General features: G+C 42.8%; 1 protein-coding gene across 3 annotated transcripts in view; it reads right to left on the bottom strand.

Moving 5' to 3' along the window:
* cep55l (centrosomal protein 55 like) overlaps positions 1–18,638 on the bottom strand; it is a 45,555-nt gene extending 26,917 nt beyond the window's left edge. The window contains exons 1-3 of one of the 3 annotated variants that reach the window (XM_060939531.1): positions 18,539–18,638; positions 3,229–3,308; positions 924–1,050 (exon numbers count right to left, since the gene is read on the bottom strand). In XM_060939531.1, the coding sequence (XP_060795514.1) occupies positions 924–1,050; positions 3,229–3,249 (148 nt within the window). In that variant the 5' untranslated portion in view covers positions 3,250–3,308; positions 18,539–18,638. The remainder of the gene's footprint in view (positions 1–923; positions 1,051–3,228; positions 3,309–18,538) is intronic. The other 2 variants (XM_060939532.1, XM_060939533.1) reach the window with 2 other exon arrangements.
* Positions 18,639–23,463: the final 4,825 nt, after the last annotated feature.

The raw sequence follows: 23,463 nt of genomic DNA, 5'->3' as shown, positions 1-23,463 counted from the left end.
GGCGGTACATCATGTTGTAAATAAAATGTGAACATAAGTTTGCTACCCGTTTTCATTTCCGTTCGAAAATACAACCAATGATCAAAACAATAGTGTCTTGTGTTCGTTAGCCTATAGTCTGGTAAGTTAGCAAACTAGCTCAAGTCTCGTCAGCACCCAATAACTTCATAAACAACAGGTCCCGACTGTCCAGCCTTTTCTGATCTGAAACGCACCAAATCAAATCGAGATGAGAGAGAATAAAAGAGTTTGTGCCGCCTGGAAAACGAAAATCCTATCTAGCTAAGTGGCTTCGACTGTTGTTGCTTGAAATGCTAATTAAAATTGCACTGTTAATGATCATAAGCATTCCGGACTGGCAAAATTAACTCCCCTTCTTCCCTCTTTCTTTTTCTCTCACTTGCTGACTTTCCAGAGCTGAGTTTGGTTTGTTTTAGTGTACTAGACTTCATCTTATGTCAATTTTCAGATTCCACGACTAACTGACAAACTGCCTGGCTGCGGAGTCGGACCTTGATGAGAACACTTCTCAGCTCTTGTGTATCCCGGGGTGCTGAGCTGACTATCGCGACAGCTGACTAATATGAAATGTTTCCAATGTCGGATATTTCAGCTTCGTTTAAAAATAATTATGTGGACTTTATTTTTAGACAAACAAATGAGAACAGGGGGATGCAAGCTGAATTTAGAATTTTCCACCGATCAAAGTCAGAACGATTTTCATCGTATATTAATTTCACATTTCTGAGTGAAAAAAAAAATACCGTGGGAAAAAAAAAATGCCGAGGACATGAGCTCGGTGTCCTCAGTGGTAGTTACGGCCCTGTAGACAGTCATGCGATTAGTGTGTGTCGTGTTAGTAGATTATTAAAACTTAAAAAAAAAAAATACAAAAATCACTCAGTTAGTACAAGGTGACTTACTACTTAGAAGATTAAACCGCTGATGAATTGCTGATAAGTCGCTGATGATCGCTGGAAACTCGCTGTTGCTCGCTGTGAAGGTTTGTGTCGCTCTGAAGCTCTGTGTGGATGGGTGGCTCTTATATAGCTGCGGATTTTGAAACATAACTAATTAAACTGTTTTCATTTAAACTAATTAAACTGTCTTCTTTTAAACTAATTGAACTAATTAAATTGTCTGAATCATGTGACCTGGGTTTTCCCCTAAACTTTAGGGGAAAACCCAGGTCATGTGACCAGATGACATCACCTCCCAGAGAGAGAGAGAGAGCGCATTCTGATCGCTCTGTGTTGCTCAGTAGCCCATTCAGTGTTCTGTGTGTGTGGCTTTACATCTTCTCTCCCAGACCGAGAGCTCATAGGCTCGTCAGAGTGAAGCCATCTGGCCGCCATCTTACCCCTCACACCGCGTGGATTTGGTTTGTGTGTTAAACCGTCATATCCGATCAAACTGGTCCCCAAGACAAGTATCTCCTGACCCCCATCCCCATTACCTCCTCTTAAGGGCCCCATACACGTTCAAAAAAGTCGTCAAAATTTTGATGCAAAATGTCCACACACGATTCAATGTTTTTTCTATCAAAAATTCAGTATTGTCAAAAACTTTGACATGGACGCAGCAGTGGCCGTAGCACTTGTGTTCGCTTTGGACAATGAACCGCCTCGGCATCGACGGAAATGGTCGAAAGACTGGTTTTTGAAACGGCGAACGTACGGTCACGTCAACCTCCTCAGAGAACTTCGTCTCAAAGAACCAGAGGACTTCCGTAATTTCCTTAGGATGGATGCCCCATCCTTCGATGAATTATTGGACCTTGTCAAGCCATTGATATTGAAAGAAGACACTGTGATGCGTTCATCTATACCACCAAGTGAACGCTTGTCCATCACACTGAGGTACCTGGCATCTGGAAATTCTTTTGAAGACTTGAAATTCCTGACTGCAACGTCTCCGCAAGCAATTGGAAAGATAGTTAAGCCCCCCACACACGCATCAATGATTTGACGACTCTTCAAAAAATATCAAAGTGATCTGATATGTCAAAATTTGGGTTCAAAAGTTTGACATCAAATTTTTGACATCAAAACACCCTACACACGATCAAACTTTATCAAAATTTTGACGACTTTTTTGAACGTGTATGGGGCCCTTTATTTTCTCAACTTTACCCCCATTCCTTATATCTTTATAGCGCTCCCGTTCACTGTTTTTTTTTCTTTTCCATTTCAGTCTGTCATTTTATGAACAGCTCTTTTACTACTATAATTATTTTTACAGACATTATTTCAGTTTATCTTTTTCTTTTGTATAGTTCTTCCTTCCTTTCTATCTGTTTATTTAAATACCAACACAAAGGCTATCCTTCCTTTCTGTTTAGGACAGCTGCTGAAACAGGAATATTTTCTCATGTTATTTGCCATTTTCACTTCATTCTTACAGTCAGGTTTTAACAGTATTTATTGGTCACAAGCTGCATGAATATTGTGACAGTGAATTATGTGACTTTGCAGCTTTGCTGAGATTTCGTCCATATAGCGTTCCAATGCTCTCCCAACTGAGCTGCTTTACCTGAAAATCAGTAACGTATGAGGCAAAAATCAGACGCTTGGTCCAGGAGCAAGGTGAATCCCATTTTGTCTGATGACCACGTTCGTAGAACAAGCCCGACCATGCCACCATCAGAGCTCTGTTCTAATGCTCCCCGAGCCACCATGTTGCACCCAATGCGCACATTAACTGCATGGACCAAAATTCACAGCCATGACCCATTTTCATCTTTAACAAAACTTATTTCTTTGTCCATCATTCAAAGTGGGCAAAAGCTTTTAAAGGTTCCACCAAGAATTGGACTCGGATGACTGGATTCAAAGGCCAGAGTGCTAACCGTTACACCATGGAACCAAGTTATGCTCCACTTTTAATTTTTAGAAGATGAATACAGACCCGGGGCATTGCTAGACATAAAGCTCTATTGGGTCACAGCCCCCCCATATCAAAGGTTCATGGTAGTTATTGATTTTCACCCTGGCAAGACTGCATAGTTTTTGTAGCTTATATAAATGCTAGTATGCACTGACTTGAGTGCTATGGGATTCTGTAGATTAGAATTAACTAACTACTTTTGACAATGCAGTGAACTTACTGAAGGTTGACAGCCGTAAATCAAATGCATACAGCATCAACAACTACAGTAGCATCACTGTTGCCAGCTGACCGAGCATAGATCAATGATGATAATATTAACATACAGCTAGATCATCTTACCTCCCTCCACCTTATCCACATCTCTCCTTACTGCTTCTCTCCCTGCCTCTGTTTTGGATGAAGAATTTCCTGATGTCCATCTGCAGAGGTACAACCCCGATTCCAAAAAAGTTGGGACAAAGTACAAATTGTAAATAAAAACGGAATGCAATGATGTGGAAGTTTCAAAATTCCATATTTTATTCAGAATAGAACATAGATGACATATCAAATGTTTAAACTGAGAAAATATATAATTTAAAGAGAAAAATTAGGTGATTTTAAATTTCATGACAACAACACATCTCAAAAAAGTTGGGACAAGGCCATGTTTACCACTGTGAGACATCCCCTTTTCTCTTTACAACAGTCTGTAAACGTCTGGGGACCGAGGAGACAAGTTGCTCAAGTTTAGGGATAGGAATGTTAACCCATTCTTGTCTAATGTAGGATTCTAGTTGCTCAACTGTCTTAGGTCTTTTTTGTCGTATCTTCTGTTTTATGATGCGCCAAATGTTTTCTATGGGTGAAAGATCTGGACTGCAGGCTGGCCAGTTCAGTACCCGGACCCTTCTTCTATGCAGCCATGATGCTGTAATTGATGCAGTATGTGGTTTGGCATTGTCATGTTGGAAAATGCAAGGTCTTCCCTGAAAAAGAGACGTCGTCTGGATGGGAGCATATGTTGCTCTAGAACCTGGATATACCTTTCAGCATTGACGGTGTCTTTCCAGATGTGTAAGCTGCCCATGCCACACGCACTAATGCAACCCCATACCATCAGAGATGCAGGCTTCTGAACTGAGCTCTGATAACAACTTGGGTCGTTCTTCTCCTCTTTAGTCCGAATGACACGGCGTCCCCGATTTCCATAAAAAACTTCAAATTTTGATTCGTCTGATCACAGAACAGTTTTCCACTTTGCCACAGTCCATTTTAAATGAGCCTTGGCCCAGAGAAGACGTCTGTGCTTCTGGATCATGTTTAGATACGGCTTCTTCTTTGAACTATAGAGTTTTAGCTGGCAACGGCAGATGGCACGGTGAATTGTGTTCACAGATAATGTTCTCTGGAAATATTCCTGAGCCCATTTTGTGATTTCCAATACAGAAGCATGCCTGTATGTGATGCGGTGCCGTCTAAGGGCCCGAAGATCACGGGCACCCAGTATGGTTTTCCGGCCTTGACCCTTAAGCACAGATTCTTCCAGATTCTCTGAATCTTTTGATGATATTATGCACTGTAGGTGATGATATGTTCAAACTCTTTGCAATTTTACACTGTTGAACTCCTTTCTGATATTGCTCCACTATTTGTCGGCGCAAAATTAGGGGGATTGGTGATCCTCTTCCCATCTTTACTTCTGAGAGCCGCTGCCACTCCAAGATGCTCTTTTTATACCCAGTCATGTTAATGCTGGGCTGCCAACTCTCATGCAATGAGCGTGAGACACACGCATTTGATTGTCTTCACATGCTCACACGCCATACCTCCGATTTCTCACGCTAGAAAAAAATCTATTTTATCTATCTGATCTAGGCTACCCATTGCGTCGCGCCAACCACTTGCGATCGATCAGTTATGCCTTACGCACGGCTAAACAGGCAGAGAGGTGTTCCCTTCTGTACACACTCCCCTATGGTAGGTGGCGCATCTAATGATGCTGCACTCGCCGGAAGTTGGATAATCGCCTACCGTCAATTTAGAGGAAGAGGAGAGAGAAGAAGGTATTCGAGTTGAAGACGGGTGTCTCAGACAGGTTTGTACATATGCACGCCAATGTGTGGTGTTACTGGCGTAATTATGAACTTATATAAAGTTTCTTAATTGTTTTAGCCTATAAGTGTTGTGAAAATATTTAATGCCATATCGAGAGCTGTGTACTAGGCATGCTAAATCATTATAGGCCTCCTGCCGTGCCACAGCCTCTATCTTCCCCAACAAGCAGCATGGGAGAGCACCTCCTTAGCACACATTTATTAAGGTGCATTTTTAGTTTGTTTACTGTATGTTATCATACTTTATGACTTTATTTGAAGCCATACTGGAAATGTTGTAAAATAAAGCAAGTAAGAGATCTCATCTCATTATCTGTAGCCGCTTTATCCTTCTACAGGGTCGCAGGCAAGCTGGAGCCTATCCCAGCTGACTACGGGCGAAAGGCGGGGTACACCCTGGACAAGTCACCAGGTCATCACAGGGCTGACACATAGACACAGACAACCATTCACACTCACATTCACACCTACGGTCAATTTAGAGTCACCAGTTAACCTAACCTGCATGTCTTTGGACTGTGGGGGAAAGCGGAGCACCCGGAGGAAACCCACGCGGACACGGGGAGAACATGCAAACTCCACACAGAAAGGCCCTCGCCGGCCCCGGGGCTCGAGCCCAGGACCTTCTTGCTGTGAGGCGACAGCGCTAACCACTACACCACCGTGCCGCCGCAAGTAAGAGATAATATTACAAATGCAAGAAGAGCCATTAGCCACCATACCTATTGTTTATTTACAGGGTATTTATTTTTAATTATTTATGTTGTATGTAATTGCTCAGTTAAAGTAAATAAAGCATGGTCACCTGTAATATCAAAGAACTTGAACTTGTGAATAATTAAAAAAAAAGACAGAGAACAATATACTGGAGGAGACAGGGTTTCAAAGAGGGCAAGACACGTAGAGAATATTTGTCAGATAACAGGCCCTGACGAATGCTCTATTACTAATAAGAAACATAGATAAGAAATAAATTAATAAGAAATATATTAATATAGCTTAGTTAAGTATGACAAATTTTTAAGCCCAACTTTGTGTGCACATTCCCACCTATGGCCAAGGTTCAGCTTTTTGTGTTTCAATACTGTTCAAATTTAATCATTTTAACGTTTCTTGCACATTTTGCTTACTGTTTAAGCATTTTATTTGTTCTTTTGCTGTTGATATTTTTCCCCATGCCAATCTTCTGCTGAACCCAGTGGTGGGGAAAGCCCTTAAATGCATAATGAATAGTCAGTGAGGGACAATCTTATTTTTTGCAACAGTTATTAAAAACTTAACATTTGGGGCTTCCGGCAGAGACGCTTACAAGATGGCAGCCTGAGAAACCAGCTCCCGAATAACTAAATGATTTATGCGTCCTTAATCTGAGAAATGTGACCGAGTCGTATTTTTACATGAAAGGGACGATAATGAACACTAGGGCAAAGAAAGAAAAGAAGGAATTACGTTCAGCAACGATACAAAATCAAGCTCGCTCGCCGAATACCAACATGGCTTCCCTTGAAACCGAGGCTAGTCAACATGAGGATACTACTAGCATGATACTACAGCAATTGCGAGATTTTCGCCGGGACAACAAGACGCAACTAGACGACATAAAGGAGGAAATAACGAAGACAAACACCAGACTGGATGAGGCCGAGGAAAGAATTGTTAGAGCCGAGGACAGACTTCAAAATGCAGAAGACATAATGCTAGAAATGATAAAACTCCAAGCGCAGATGGAAGCTAAGATAACTGATCAAGAGAGCCGTTCAAGACGAGATAATATCCGCATCTACGGGATACCAGAGGAAGCCGAAAATGAGTTCCCGACTATGATTGAGTTTGTTGAAAAGTTGCTTGGTGACAATCTGGACATTACTGATGCCGCGGCCCTCCAAATCGAGAGGGCACACCGGTCGCTCGGTCCTAAACCACCTTCTAATGCCTCACCAAGATCAATCCTGGTTAAGTTTGCCAGTTTCAGAGTGAAAGACACTATTCTAAGCAATATCTGGCAGAAGAAGGGGCTGCTCTGGCAAGGTGCGAAAGTTAATGTGGACAATGACTACCCGCCACGCATAATCCAAAAGAGGAAAGAATATGGCGAGGTCAGGAGGATCTTGAAAGACCGAGGCATCAAGTTCAACACGGTCTTCCCAGCTAAACTGCGCGTAAAATACACGGATGGTCCCAAGACTTATGAGACAGTGGAAGAGGCGACGCGCGACATGCACGAGAGGGGCTTCCCGGTCGAAATAATCAAACCTCCCGAGACACTAATGGAGCGACTGCAACAACTAACCTGGCAGAAAAAAAAACACGACGAGCGACTGGCAGAATTCCCACATACAAGGCGAAACTACAAACATTTAGAAGGGAGTCTTCATCAGTTGCAGACAGTGGCGGTGATTAACGAGAGTATTTATCATGCCACAAACGGTGAGTTATGTCTTATCAGACTGTGATGTTGTTGAAGATACATGGACGCTTACTTTATTGACTGCCTAGAGACTGTTGAATCTAAATACGATTCGGGCCAACCAGCGCTCGAAACTAACAGTGTCCCGACGTCCCGGGGACCATAAAAAATGTCATCGGGACACAAAAATATCATATCTGGGACAATCCCGGGACAATGGAAAAAATAGATCTAGAAAAAAAGTTCTACATTAATATTATTTACAAAGCCGTAACACATACGTAGACATTCACCTAATTTGTCAATTTTAATTTTAAAACGTTAACAGCGAAAAATACATAGTAGCTTCACTTTCGATGCACCTGCATCCGTAGGCTACAGAGCAGCGCATTCTGTTCTAGAATCTTCGGCCGGAGTCCGCATTATATGGACTTGGAATGGAATTGCTACCGCACACGCTGCGCCGACTCTTGCCAGAACAAAAATGCTGAAGTGGTTGAAGCGGACCGACCGCGGGGAAGAAACTGAAAGCCCAGACATAACGTCTCCGGGACCTTCAGGATCCAAAGTGTCATCGCCTGGTCTGCAGGCAACGCTAGCAACTGAATGAACTTAATGAACACTGTTAGACACGTTATAAAATACAACAGGAATGATGTGGATGATATTGACGGAAGATACCGTTCAACAGAATAAGTGAGTTTTCTTGGTGTCTTTCTAGTTCAGAAAGTTTAGTCAGTCAGCAGCACAACTAGGCTCGGACCTGCCACTATGCTGATGTTGCTAACATTTGCACCCACGTTTCAGCAGCGAAAGTTCATAAAATGGATAACGGAAAGTTCATAAAAATGGATAACGGTAATGGTGAAAATTATAAGTTGGCCTTATAAGTGCCAACAGATATTCAAGGTATAAGTAGATGAAATGAACATAAAAGGGGTCTTATTTTCAACTAAAGTGTACTGCAGATGTAGGGAGTTGAAACATTTTCTGAATGAGCTAGTTGGCCCCTTTAAATAAACGGGTATCTATTCATACAGTGAGATCGCCAAAGTTTAATAAACTGAAAATGCAATAACTAATTTTGAAGTAGATGATGTATAGGACATGTGTCGCTTGTGTCTTATTGTAAAAATGATATAAAGGGTTCAAAATCGCATAGTTACAAATATAATAGTAACTTCATATGATAATATTAACCACTGGTTATTTCAGAGAGGAAAAAAATGGGGACACACTTGCTTCCATTCGGGACAATACAACACAGAATTCGGGACCACTGGGGGACACAAAGAAAAAAAGTTAATTTCGAGCCCTGGGGCCAACTATGGACACTGGACCTTTTTTGTCCTGTCATTCACGAGGGCCCTCCTTCTCAATACCGAGAGGGGGGCTTTCCCTTAAAGCCACCTACTACCACCTGGTGGAGGGTCATGAAACAGACCCATAATGTGGAAGACCTTTCTTTGTATTGTCCCTTTTTCTTGATTGTTATTTTTTCAAAGGTTTATGTTGTTTTATATTTACAGTCGTTCTTTACTGTAAAGGCGAAGTTATTCATTTACACTGAGGATATGCCAGCAGATATAACTTAAATGCAGGGCATAAGAATAGCATCTTATAATGTTAATGGAATGCACAGTCCTATTAAGAGGGGGAAAATATTGTCACAATTGAGGAAGGAGAGAATACAGATAGATTTTTTACAAGAAACCCACTTGAATAATTTGGAACATGCCAAATTAAATAGAATGGGTTTTAAACATGTATATTCCTCGTCCCATGGATCGGGACGTAGAAGGGGGGTGGCAATATTACTGGCTAAGGGGCTAAATTATGAGCACTTAACAAGGGTCTCAGATTCAGAGGGCAGATTTGTCATGATAATAGGAAAGCTGGAGGGAACAGTAATCACTTTCTTAAATGTATACTCCCCCCCCCCCCCCCCAGATAGTGATTGGGAATTCTATAGGAGAATATTTGATCTAATGGCTACAAAAACGCAGGGAATAGTTATCTGTGGAGGTGATTTTAATCTACACCTAAATCCTAAATTGGATGTTTCATGTGGTAATTCTGAGTTAAAACTTATAAGCAAGAGAGCAAACACATTAATGAAGGAAATGGGCATAGTGGATGTCTGGAGAGAGTTTTTCCCAACCAGGCGCAACTACACATACTACTCCACACCGCATGCAGTGTACACTAGAATAGATTATTTTTTTTTACCTTTAGTAGGCGTTTGCATATGGTAGAACAGTGTAACATAGGGTCCATGAGACTATCTGATCACAGCCCTATATATCTGTCTTTAAGCCTTAATGGAGAACGAAGAGAAACATTGTGGAGACTAAACTCAGCAATTTTGAATAATACAGCCACAAAAGAAAGTCTAAGGCTACGTTTACATTAGACCGTATCTGTCTCGTTTTCTTCGCGGATGCACTGTCCGTTTACATTAAACCGCCTGGAAACGCCGGGAAACAGGAATCCGCCAGCGTCCACGTATTCAATCCAGATCGTGTCAGCTCCGGTGCTGTGTAAACATTGAGAATACGCGGATATGCTGTGCTGAGCTCTAGCTGGCGTCTCATTGGACAACGTCACTGACATCCACCTTCCTGATTCGCTGGCGTTGGTCATGTGACGCGACTGCTGAAAAACGGCGCGGACTTCTGCCTTGTATCACCTTTCATTAAAGAGTATAAAAGTATGAAAATACTGCAAATACTGCCCATTGTGTAGTTATGATTGTCTTTAGGCTTGCCATCCTTCCACTTGCAAGTGGTAAGTGATATGCGCTGGGATCACACACACAGCGGCTCAGTCCCGAATCACAGCTTGTTCACTTCACTCGCGCGCTCTGTGAGCTGCGCAGGGCCGGAGTGCGCACCCTCCAGAGGGCACTCGCTGTTCAGGGCGGAGTGATTTGGAGCGCAGGATGCCTGCGGAGCCGAGCGTATCTGTGTATTAGGCTTGCCATCCTTCTACTTGCAAGTGGTGAGCCTTGCGCGGCTTGCCATCCTTCTACTTGCAAGTGGTGAGCCTTGCGCATGCCCTAAATGCATTGGGATCATGTTACGCGCCGTCTGAAATGCACTGGGATCATGTTACGCGCCGTCTAAAGTCATGTGATTAGCGTATCCGCGTATTGGCGTTGCTGTGTGCACGGCTAACGGTTTTAGTGTAAACGCGAATCGTTTTAAGAACGTTAATCTGATGATCCGCTGATTCGACGTAATGTAAACGTAGCCTGAGTCAGTGGATTAGGCAAAATGGTAATATTAAAGGCATAATAATGAACACTGATGAACATAAACTTGCATTATTTGCAGACGATGTCTTAGTTTATTTAGTACAACCCACATTAACATTAACATCCACATTAGACAAATACGGGACAATTTCAGGATATAAACTGAATATAGAAAAAACCCAAGTGCTCACTTTCAACTATGTCCCACCCGACCACTTATCAAAAAAGTATGATCTGAGATGGGATGCAGACTACATAAAATACCTGGGAGTTAATATTCCCAAGGACATTAAGAAACTGGTTGACCTAAATTACATTCCTTTAAACAATAACATTAGAGCAGACCTGCAACCAGGCCTTGAAATTAACTTTTTTCCCCTATTGTCCCAAAAATGTCCCAAAAATAAATTCCAACTGTCCCAAAGTGAGGATGGACTGTCCCAACCTGGTTTTCAGGAAGTATGTATTACAACAACAATAAAGCTGAGTCAGAGTACAGTATTGCTGTCTAAGCTAATTGTCAACTGAAATAAATTCAAAATCAACTCAAATTCAAACTTGTCTTGTCCGGTTTATTATTAGACTTGTGTCTACAAATTTACCAAAGACAAACCAAAATATACTCTCTTTTCAAACTTTCTTCCCACTTGTTACATAGGATATATGCTGAGTCTACTACTTGTCTTAGGTAAACATTTGTAAAGAAACATACATTACACTAGTCTAGAAACTCTGGCCTAAACTTTCCACTTGTTACATAGGATACAGCAAGTGGTCCCTGTAGTCTATTACCCCTTTTCCACCAAATCAGTTCCAGGGCTGGTTCGGGGCCAGTGCTGGTGCACAACTCGTTCAACTTGCGAGCCCCTACGGAGCCCCTCTGGTGACATGGGTGAAAAAAAAAAAAAATTCCGTGGCCACGAGTTAATAACACGTGGGAACGAGATCCTATTCCGTGGCCATGACTTGCTTAATGCGTGGGAACGAGATGATTATTGGGTGGCCATGAATTAATAACGCGTGACCACGAGATGATTCAAGTTCCAGCCTGATGGGATGATGTCCAGTTTTTAAGCGGCCATCAAATTTGCCGTCCATATTTGCATGTGACTTTGACAGTCACATGAAAGCAATCACTAAATCGGCATTTTATCACCTAAAAAACATTTCCAAACTAAGAGGACTTATGTCAAAAAATGATCTGGAAAAACTTATACATGCCTTCATCTCTAGTAGGGTTGATTACTGCAATGGGCTTTTCACAGGCCTGCCAAAAAAGACCATCAAACGACTTCAGCTGGTTCAAAATGCAGCGGCGAGGGTTCTCACACGAACAAAAAGAACAGAGCACATTACTCCAATTCTAAGGTCCCTTCACTGGCTTCCAGTAAGCTACAGAATTGACTTTTTTTTTGGGCTTTTTCACCTTTATTGGATAGGACAGTATAGAGACAGGAAACGAGCAGGAGAGAGACGGGGAGGGATCAGGAAACGACTTTGGGTCAGAATCGAACCCAGGTCCCCGGATTTATGGTATGGCGCCTTATCCACCTGAGCCACCAAAGACCAGGCTGTTCTCAGATACTTCCTGCTAACTGATAAATATCATCTTTACGTTTTAAACTTAACTTTTACAGCCTCTGCATGTTTTAAACTTTAACTTTTATTCCATTTTATTCTGCTGTTTTTTACTGACCTTTTACTTCATTTTATTTCTACTATTGTTTAATTCTTATTTTTTTCTCTCTTCTTCCCCCTTTATTTTATGTAACTTTATTTTCTATTGTTTACTGTTTTGCTTTTACCTCTGTAAAGCACATTGAACTGCCACTGTGTATGAAATGCGCTATATAAATAAACTTGCCTTACCATATTTGCATGATGAAATCTATAACTTCCCCGAGGTCAGCATATTGTCTACGTTTGAGCTCGTGCTTTTTGAGCAGCCGAATTAAGTGTCTCTTGCTCAGAATTACTCCATGTCTAACTGCAAGTGATTTAAGGATATCATTATAATTCATTCCTAGATTAAAACGAAATCAGATCAAACTTGTCCATATTTGTGGCTGAAGCTACTGATGCCAGAAAGTCAACAGTCTCACTCAGTGCGTTTACATGCACATAGAGGAAATCGAATTTCTGCCGTTGCTCGTCTGAAATCGAAGTTCTAAATGGCATGTAAACACCTTAGCTCGGCTGAAATTGAACCGAACTTGACTTCTCGCAATCGAGCTACACGACCTAGATTATGCGATTTCTGCCGAGCTACTTAGTGCATGTAAACCCTATCGAGCTACGTATTCGATCTACTTACTTCAGCACTGCCCCTTCCGGAAGTGACGAGTGACGAGACCACAAGCGGGAAACACAACAGCCTCGGTCGGCATGACACTTCACCTTAGCCGCCCACTTTATTAGGAACACTTCTGTTCGTACATACAAACTACAAACACTCTTCTTAGGCCGAATCCCATTTCACCCCTTGGACCAACCCCTTGGCCCTTCCCCTCCATTTTGCGCGTTCACGTGAAGGGGTAGGGGTATCCCAATCCCAGTTAACGCGGAGGGGTAGGGGAAGGGGGAGGGCTTCTGTACCCCTCCAAACGGAGATTTTCCTGGAGCAGACTCCGAACGAAGGGGTTTGAGTGATTTCCCACAATGCCATGCGGATTTCAGCGAGATTTCATGCGGATTTCAGAAAGATGGCGGTTCCCGCGGCGAAAGATTGTCATAAATGTATTTTCTCCATTATTTACGTGTTTTAAGTTGTTATCCAGAGGAAACACGCCGCTTGATTCGCTTTCGAGCTGAGAATGAGCAGCGATTTCTGAAATCCAAGCTGCTGCTAAAAAGCTTTGGGAGTGAGTATTGTTTTCGGTTGCTTTACTGCGTACGTTTTGTTCTGTTATTCTCGCTTTTATTGTTTACATGAGTGTTCTGACACCTCATTCTGTCGGATGTGGTGCACGAAGCGCCAAAGATATCCCATTCAGTGGTGTTAGTTAACAAATCACACCCTGCCAGCAGAGATTTCTGGCTCTGACTGTAGCGGCTGGTCGCAGCCAATGACGCATTTGGTCGCGTTTTGCTAACGTAAACGCTGACGGAGGTACGCGATGACGTATGCGATCGTTGAAGGGCTATCCCAATACGTAAGGGTTGAATTTCAAGCCCTATCCCTTGTAGCTCAGTTTCAAGGGGAAGGGCCAAGGGGAAGGCGGAGGGGAAGGGGGAGGGGTAGAAATTAGAATTGGGATTGGGCCTTAGAGTTTATTTTATTTTTAAAAGGGACAGTGTACAAATTAAACATTATCCTTGTGGTAAGGACAGATGTCTGTACCAGGTTATAGCAGTACACGCTAATTTCCGCCTGTAGTCCCTTTGTTTATACTCTTGAATAGCTCTTCTTCATGACGACAACCGGAAGTGTACCAACACGATGGGGCGTGTAGCGCCACCTGTGGTTCGGGTGCACAATGCACCTCACTCAATAGCTCGATTTCACAGTATGCATGTAGGATTGGATTTCTCTGGCACCCCTGCTGGGACTCTTTGCTCGATTACCGACAGCAGCTCGATTTGGATGCGCATGTAAACGTACTGAGTGATGAAAAGACTGACACTTCTCGTAGCCACCTAATAATAATCATCTCGTTCCCACGCATTAAACAAGTTGTGGCCACGGAATAGGATCTCGTTCCCACGCATTATTAACTCGGGACATGGAATTTTTTTTTTTTTTTTGCACCCATGTCACCAGAGGGGCTCCGTATGAGCCAGCTGAGAACCAGTTTGCTTTTCCATAGCTCGGGGTGCTAAGGGGAGCCACGTTATTACGTCGCTGCGTTTGTCTGTGAAGATTCTCAGTCATCCAGGTCATGGTAATTGTGGGTGGTAAAAGAGAGCAACTGGACTTGCGTGAAGATTCTTGAAGACGTTTCACCTCTCATCCGAAAGGCTTCTTCAGTTCTGTCTGACTGGTAGGGACCATCAGGTATTTATCCTCTCATGGATGAAAAGCTCATCTAAGGTGTCGTTGAGTCATCCTGTTGGTGTGGGTCACTGGGGGCTGGGTGTGAACGGCCTCGAGAGTCGTTAGGGTGATCAATGGATTGCCCATTAAGGTGATCAATGGAATGCTGATTCTCTCTGTCCTCCTGTATGCCACTGAAAACAACTGGATTTTGGTGTGCATTCAGGCCCTGTCCACACGGCAACGGATTCAGGTGACTCCGATACAATTGCTTATCGTTTAGGCCTGGCGTCCACACGGCACCGGCGTTTTGGGTGCCCCAAAACGCAATCTTTTTGAGAACGGGTTCCAGAGTGGAAAGATCTGGCAATGTTGCCGTTGTGAAGTCGTCTGGATGAGTAGAACGGATTTGTTTACGATGACGTCACAACCACATGACTGTGAGTGCTTCACGCCGGGTAGAAGTGTAACGAACTCGATGCGAGTTGTCAACAAATCCTATAACTTGGTTCATGAAACTCGCTTACAAATTATTTTCACTGTGAATATTTATTGTGTAATGGTGCAAAGTGATAGAGAGAGAGAGAGAGAGAGAGAGAGAGAAAGAAAATAGCCCTTAGGGCAGAGTCAATCCCGCCAGCAAAAATAGGGAAAAAAAGGAGCGATCTCACCTCTTCAGATGTTGGTTTAAGTCCTACAATACATTCCTCAAAAAGGGCGTAGAAGAGCAAATTAATCCATCAACGTGTAGCATTCAATTTATTCTGGACCATTAAAGACGCCGCCTTCCGCGTCATCCTCGCCGCCATATTGGATAGGTCAAAGCGGAGAATAAAGATTCATGTGCTGCGTTTAACTGTACCAACAGGTTTACCGTCCAAACGAGATCACATGGGATTACCTTTCACAGGTGAGAAACAAGAAATTAATCCATCAACGTGTAGCATTCAATTTATTCCGGACCATTAAAGACGCCGCCTTCCGCGTAGAATCATACGTCATCCTCGCCGCCATATTGGATAGGTCAAAGCGGAGAATAAAGATTAGCTGCGTTTAACTGTACCAACAGGTTTGCCGTCCAAACGAGATCACATGGGATTACCCTTCACAGGTGAGACTGGAAAAATACTTTTCATTGTATTTGGTCATTATAATGTAATTTTACAAACAGATTTTCCTGACTTTGTGGCTAATATGAAGTCTCGCGCATAATAGTTTATGCGCATGCGTCCTTACTTCTTCTATTGTTCTGGTGTCTCCGAAGGGACCGTCTTACAGCGCCCCTAGAGGTGTGGCATGTGTATTGCATCGTTTTCAGCAAGCGTTGCGTTGCCATATGGACCTGATATTTTACTGATTGTTGCCCATTTGGACGCGATATTTTTTTAAATAACATCTCGTTGCCGTTGTCGTGTGGATGTAGCCTTAAGGCCAATTTATGCTGACAACCCAGTCCTCGCAGACGGTGTCGCAGATAGCGTCTGCGTAGCCCCCCCCCACCTTCGCAGACGCTCTGCGCGCACCTCCCAAAAATTGTGACCACCGCAGAAGCCTCGCAGACAAGAGGGCTCTGATTGGTCCACTCTACATCCGCTGTACACGCACTTCCGCTTCCCTACTCTCCCGGTTTGTTTTGTTTTCACGACCGGCATTTTTAAAAACACGAGCGAAGATGGAGCAGCACGAAGAGCGGTTGATTGAGGAAGTACGTACATCTATACGACTCCAGTTCTAGTCATTGTAAAAAAAAGTTCTAGTCATTATAAGTAACCGGAGGATAAACACTCCACTAACCATAAACACGCCACTAACCACACCCACCAACTACTCCTAGCTACTTCGCACCCCCTTGCGTTGTGCCGGTGAATAACATCGCACACGCCTATACTCCCCGCTCAACAATAAATTACAACTGTCTGCGAAAAGCTATCTGCGAAAGCCTTGTCGCAAGAGCATGCAGAGGCCTTTAGGCTACATCCACACGACAACGGCAACGAGATGTTATTTAAAAAAATATCGCGTCCAAATGGGCAACGATCAGTAAAATATCAGGTCCATATGGCAACGCAACGCTTGCTGAAAACGATGCAATACACGTCACACCTCTAGGGGCGCTGTAAGACGGTCCCTTCGGAGACACCAGAACAACAGAAGTAAGGACGCATGCGCATAAACTATTATGCGCGAGACTTCATATTAGCCACAAAGTCAGGAAAATCTGTTCGTAAAATTACGTTATAATGACCAAATACAATGAAAAGTATTTTTCCAGTCTCACCTGTGAAAGGTAATCCCATGTGATCTCGTTTGGACGGTAAACCTGTTGGTACAGTTAAACGCAGCACATGAATCTTTATTCTCCGCTTTGACCTATCCAATATGGCGGCGAGGATGACGCGGAAGGCGGCGTCTTTAATGGTCCGGAATAAATTGAATGCTACACGTTGATGGATTAATTTGTTCTTCTATGCCCTTTTTGAGGAATGTATTGTAGGACTTAAACCAACATCTGAAGAGGTGAGATCGCTCCTTTTTTTCCCTATTTTTGCTGGCGGGATTGACTCTGCCCTAAGGGCCATTTTCTCTCTCTCTCTCTCTCTCTCTCTCTCTCACTTTGCACCATTACACAAATATTCACAGTGAAAATATTTTGTAAGCATGTTTCATGAACCAAGTTATAGGATTTGTTGACAACTCGCATCGAGTTCGTTACACTTCTACCCGGCGTGAAGCACTGACAGTCATGTGGTTGTGATGTCATCGTAAACAAATCCGTTCTACTCATCCAGACAACTTCGCAACGGCAACGTTGCCAGATCTTTCCACTCTGGAACCCGTTCTCAAAAGATTGCGTTTTGGGGCACCCAAAACGCCGGTGCCGTGTGGACGCCAGGCCGAAACGATAAACAATTTTATCAGATTCACCTGAATCCGTTGCCGTGTGGACAGGGCCTGAATGCACACCAAAACTCAGTTGTTTTCAGTGGCATACAGGAGGACAGAGAGAATCAGCATTCCATTGATCACCTTAATGGGCAATCCATTGATCACCCTAACGACTCTCGAGGCCGTTCACACCCAGCCCCCAGTGACCCACACCAACAGGATGACTCAACCACACCTTAGATGAGCTTTTCATCCATGAGAGGATAAATACCTGATACTCCCTACCAGTGAGACAGAACTGAAGAAGCCTTTCGGATGAGAGGTGAAACGTCTTCAAGAATCTTCAAGCAAGTCCAGTTGCTCTCTTTTACCACCCACAGTCGCTGCGTTTGCATAAACATTAGCGCGAACATCGAAACAACAACGTTGGTCTTAACTCCGCCCCCCGCTGACGTAAGCGGTTCTTTCCTCTGGCCCAGCAGAGTTGGTGCTAGCATGGAACCGGTTTTTCTGGCCCCAGACCCAGTTCTTTGTCAGTGGAAACAGGAAACCCGGTTCCAAACTAAGCACTGGCCCCAAACCAGCCCTGGAACTGCTTTGGTGGAAAAGGGGCATTTATCTACTTTTAGGACTTTGTGTGAAAATCTGATGTTGTTTTAGGTCATTTATGCAGAAATAGAGAACATTCTAAAAGGGTTCACAAACTTTCAAGCACCACTAATTACTTTTTTTTTTTTAAATAAATCATATACACATATAGTACCACTGTACAGTTTATCCACATACTGCCACCTTGCACACTGTCCATGTGTTTAACAGAAATATTTATATTAAAATCACCAAACTGCCCTTTAATGAACCGAAATCAAACGCCATTTCTATGATGTTGATATAGAAACTTTCTACCAGACCAACCCGCTACAGTGAAAGCTCTAACCCAAGTGGGTGTAACAGAATATAACTCAGAAGCTTCACTGCTAAAGCTAATAACTCACTCTAACTCTGTTTTAAATAACAAATAAAAATAGTACTTATGACTGTGGTGTTTATTCCAGAAGTTTGTTGCTAACGATAGGACAACATCCATCGATGAAAGAACCGCTCGCGCTCCCTCACACTTCCTGTCCCACTTCCTTGTTGAAAACAAGTTTAAACCTCGCGCTGTGTCTTGCTGCGTCACATCCGGTATTTAAATTTCGGGCGTGTTTGAAGCACTGAGCTCGGTCTAGTCCCTGTGTCCCAAATCACTCCCTACTCACTATATAGGGCACTATATAGTGAGGACGCCATTTTGTAGTGCTATCCGAAACTTTTTTTTTTTTTTTTTTTAATAATCTTTATTGAAAACAACAGCAACAAAATACAAATACAGTAATTAATACAAACACAAACAACAAACCAAGAGCCAGGGGGAGTTTTTTTTTTTCAAATAAAAATATTGAATAATGAGCACAAATGAAAAGTTTTAGCAGCTTTCTTGGTTTTAGAGTCAGAGATGATTTTGATATACTGTTCAGTTTCCTTTTCAAATGCTATGAATGAAGGTTTTGAATGACTAAACTTGGCTTTATGAATATGGTATTTTCCTAAAATGATCAACAAATTTGTTATATATAACTCCTTCTGACAGCTCGGTGGTGTAGTGGTTAGCGCTGTCGCCTCACAGCAAGAAGGTCCTGGGTTCAAGCCCCAAGGCTGGCGAGGGTCTTTCTGTGCGGAGTTTGCATGTTCTCCCTGTGTCCGCGTGGGTTTCCTCCGGGTGCTCCGGTTTCCCCCACAGTCCAAAGACATGCAGGTTAGGTTAACTGGTGACTCTAAATTGACCGTAGGTGTGAATGGTTGTCTGTGTCTATGTGTCAGCCTGTGATGACCTGGCGACTTGTCCAGGGTGTACCCCGCCTTTTGCCCGTAGTCAGCTGGGATAGGCTCCAGCTTGCCTGCGACCCTGTAGAAGGATAAAGCGGCTAGAGATAATGAGATGAGATAACTCCTTCTGTGGTGGTGTAGTGGTTAGCATTGTCATCTTACAGCAAGAAGGTTGCGGGTTCGAGCCCAGCAAGGGCTTTTCTGTGTGGAGTTTGCATGTTCTCCCCGTGTCTGCGTGGGTTTCTTCCGGGTGCTCCGGTTTCATCCAAAGACATGCAGGTTAGGCTAATTGGTGGCTCTAAATTGACCGTAGGTGTGAATGGTTGCTTGTTTCTGTATCAGCCCTGTGGTGACTTGTCCAGGGTGTACCCCACCTCTCACCCATAGTCAGCTGGGTTGGGTCCAGCTTGCCTGTGACTCTGTAGAACAGGATAAGTGGCTACAGATAATGGATGGATGGAACTCTTTCTGTTTTTTGCTTTTGTTGTTATGGAAACTAAACAGTGCATATTTCCAACACTGAGAAAAATCAGAGTCAAGCTTGGCTGTAATGTACCGGGTTATTTCTATCCAGAATGTGATGGTAAAAGGACATTGCCAGAACAGGTGCGTTATTGTTTCCGGGTCCGTCTCATACAACGAACAGTCCACACAAATATCTCTCTTAAACTTAAGCATATAATGCTTGGTAGGATAGTATCTATGAATCAGTTTGAAAGACACCTCCCTTATTTTGTTTATGGGAGGTTCCACACACTGCTCCAGTTCAGGTCACCAACAAGACCAGTCCAGTACTGAACCACAGCGGGGATAGTGGTGGATACTTGCCTGGAATATCCATCCATCCATCCATCCGTCCATTATCTGTAGGGTACCCTAGATAAGTCACCAGGTCATCACAGGGCTGACACAGAGACAAACAACCATTCACACCTACGGTCAATTTAGAGCCACCAGTTAACCTAACCTGCATGTCTTTGGACTGTGGGGGAAACCGGAGCACCCAGAGGAAACCCACACGGACACGGGGAGAACATGCAAACTCCACACAGAAAGGCCCTTGCCAGCCACTGGGCTCGAACCCAGGACCTTCTTGCTGTGAGGCAACAGTGCTAACCACTACACCACCGTGCCACTCTGCCTGGAATAAGGCGCGAGTATTGCAATTATTGTTCATGGATGTGACAGAGAAGCATACATGACCCACAGGGTCCAGAGATGGTAAACAAACTGGTTTTTCAGCCCCTCTTAGAAGAGTTAGGATACCAGAGGGAATGGCATTCATTACAATGGCAAACTCTTTTGGGATAACAGGAATACCAAATGCTTGAAGGAATTCAGTATAATTTAACAGATTTCCATTATCATTGAGTAGCTGGGTTACTAGAATGTCATTATTGAACCAGGACTGGAAAAATAAGGACTTATTTTTATATTTAATGTGCTGATTATTCCAGCTGAAACATCTATGTGGGGAGAAGTTGTGTTTATAAATTAATGACCATGCCAAGAACATTTGGTTTATGGAAATTGGACAGGATTAGGGGAAGTTTCTCTATTTTATAATCACATAAGCGTACATATTCAAGGTCTCCAATCAGAGAGAAAATGTACCTGGGTATAAAGTTCCATGTGGATGTGGGATTATGTAGAAACTGTTTTATCCAATTAATTTTAAAGGTATTATCAAACATAGTAAAATCAAGAAAGTTTAGACCACCAGAATCATGTGTTCATAACAACAGACTTTTTCACATAATGTACAACCCCGATTCCAAAAAAGTTGGGACAAAGTACAAATTGTAAATAAAAACGGAATGTAATGATGTGGAAGTTTCAGAATTCCATATTTTATTCAGAATAGAACATAGATGACATATCAAATGTTTAAACTGAGAAAATGTATCATTTAAGGAGAAAAATTAGGGGGGCACCATGGCTCAGTCAACTAAGGCGCCGTACCATAAATCCGGGGACCCAGGTTTGATTCTGACCTGAGGTCATTTCCCTATCTCTCCCCCCAGCTCATTTCCTGTCTCTACACTGTCCTATCCAGTGAAAAAAAGCCCCAAAAAAATCTTTAAGGAAAATTAGGTGAGTTTAAATTTCATGACAACACCACATTTCAAAAAAGTTGGGACAAGGCCATGTTTACCACTGTGAGACATCCCCTTTTCTCTTTACAACAGTCTGTAAACGTCTGGGGACTGAGGAGACAAGCTGCTCAAGTTTAGGGATAGGAATGTTAACCCATTCTTGTCTAATGTAGGATTCTAGTTGCTCAACTGTCTTAGGTCTTTTTTGTCGTATCTTCCGTTTTATGATGCGCCAAATGTTTTCTATGGGTGAAAGAGCTGGACTGCAGGCTGGCCAGTTCAGTACCCGGACCCTTCTTCTATGCAGCATGTGGTTTGGCATTGTCATGTTGGAAAATGCAAGGTCTTCCCTGAAAGAGACGTCGTCTGGATGGGAACATACGTATGTTGCTCTAGAACCTGGATATACCTTTCAGCATTGATGGTGTCATTCCAGATGTGTAAGCTGCCCATGCCACACGCACTAATGCAACCCCATACCATCAGAGATGCAGACTTCTGAACTGAGTGCTGATAACAACTTGGGTCGTCCTTCTCCTCTTTAGTCCGAATGACACGGCGTCCCCGATTTCCATAAAGAACTTCAAATTTTGATTCGTCTGACCACAGAACAGTTTTCCACTTTGCCACAGTCCATTTTAAATGAGCCTTGGCCCAGAGAAGACGTCTGCGCTTCTGGATCATGTTTAGATACGGCTTCTTCTTTGAACTATAGAGGTTTAGCTGGCAACGGTGGATGGCATGGTGAATTGTGTTCATAGATAATGTTCTCTGGAAATATTCCTGAGCCCATTTTGTGATTTCCAATACAGAAGCGTGCCTGTATGTGATGCAGTGCCGTCTAAGGGCCTGAAGATCACGGGCACCCAGTATGGTTTTCCGGTCTTGACCCTTACGCACAGAGATTCTTCCAGATTCTCTGAATCTTTTGATGATATTATGCACTGTAGATGATGATGTGTTCAAACTCTTTGCAATTTTACACTGTCGAACTCATTTCTGATATTGCTCCACTATTTGTCGGCGCAGAATTAGGGGGATTGGTGATCCTCTTCCCATCTTTACTTCTGAGAGCCGCTGCCACTCCAAGATGCTTTTTTTATACCCAGTCATGTTAATGACCTATTGCCAATTGACCTAACAAGTTGCAATTTGGTCCTCCAGCTGTTCCTTTTTTGTACCTTTAACTTTTCCAGCCTCTTATTGCCCCTGTCCCAACTTTTTTGAGATGTGTTGCTGTCATGAAATTTCAAAATGTCTCACTTTCGACATTTGATATGTTGTCTATGTTCTATTGTGAATACAATATCAGTTTTTGAGATTTGTAAATTATTGCATTCTGTTTTTATTGACAATTTGTACTTTGTCCCAACTTTTTTGGAATCGGGGTTGTATCTTGTTTTCCCAAATACAATTGAACAGTAACTTATCAGTGACATTACAGAGCTGCTTGTCAACAGACAAGGGGGTAGCTGTGTATGTACAGTAAGATGGGATAATCCTCTGCCTTTGTCAGTAGTATTCATCCTTTCAAGTAAGTTGATGTCAAATTTGCCGTCCATATTTGCATGTGACTTTGACAGTCACATGAAAGCAATCACTAAATCGGCAATTTATCACCTAAAAAACATTTCCAAACTAAGAGAACTTATGTCAAAAAATGATCAATTATCTTGTCTTATCAATAATTACATTAAAGTTTTCAAAGCATCTATCTACCTGATTTCTCACAATGGTAATCCCGAGATAATTGAGCTTGTCTTTGATTGGTATGTTGGAGATGTGAGGAGCATCACAGTCTTTAAGAGGAAATAGCTCACATTTCTTCAGGTTTAAGCAGAGTCCAGAAGCTGCAGAGAATAGATCTATTGTTTGGATAGCAATGGGAACTTGGGTAGCATCTTTTAAGAATAATGTAGTATCGTCTGCCAGCTGGCTAACTATAATTTCTCTATCTGCGATGAAGATACCTTTTAATGGGCTATTTTTAATAT

Source organism: Neoarius graeffei, chromosome 14, assembly GCF_027579695.1.
Source record: "Neoarius graeffei isolate fNeoGra1 chromosome 14, fNeoGra1.pri, whole genome shotgun sequence".
Lineage (NCBI taxonomy): Eukaryota > Metazoa > Chordata > Actinopteri > Siluriformes > Ariidae > Neoarius > Neoarius graeffei.
The sequence above is the reverse complement of the archived record's forward strand: the minus strand, read 5'-3'. Positions and strand labels throughout refer to the sequence as shown.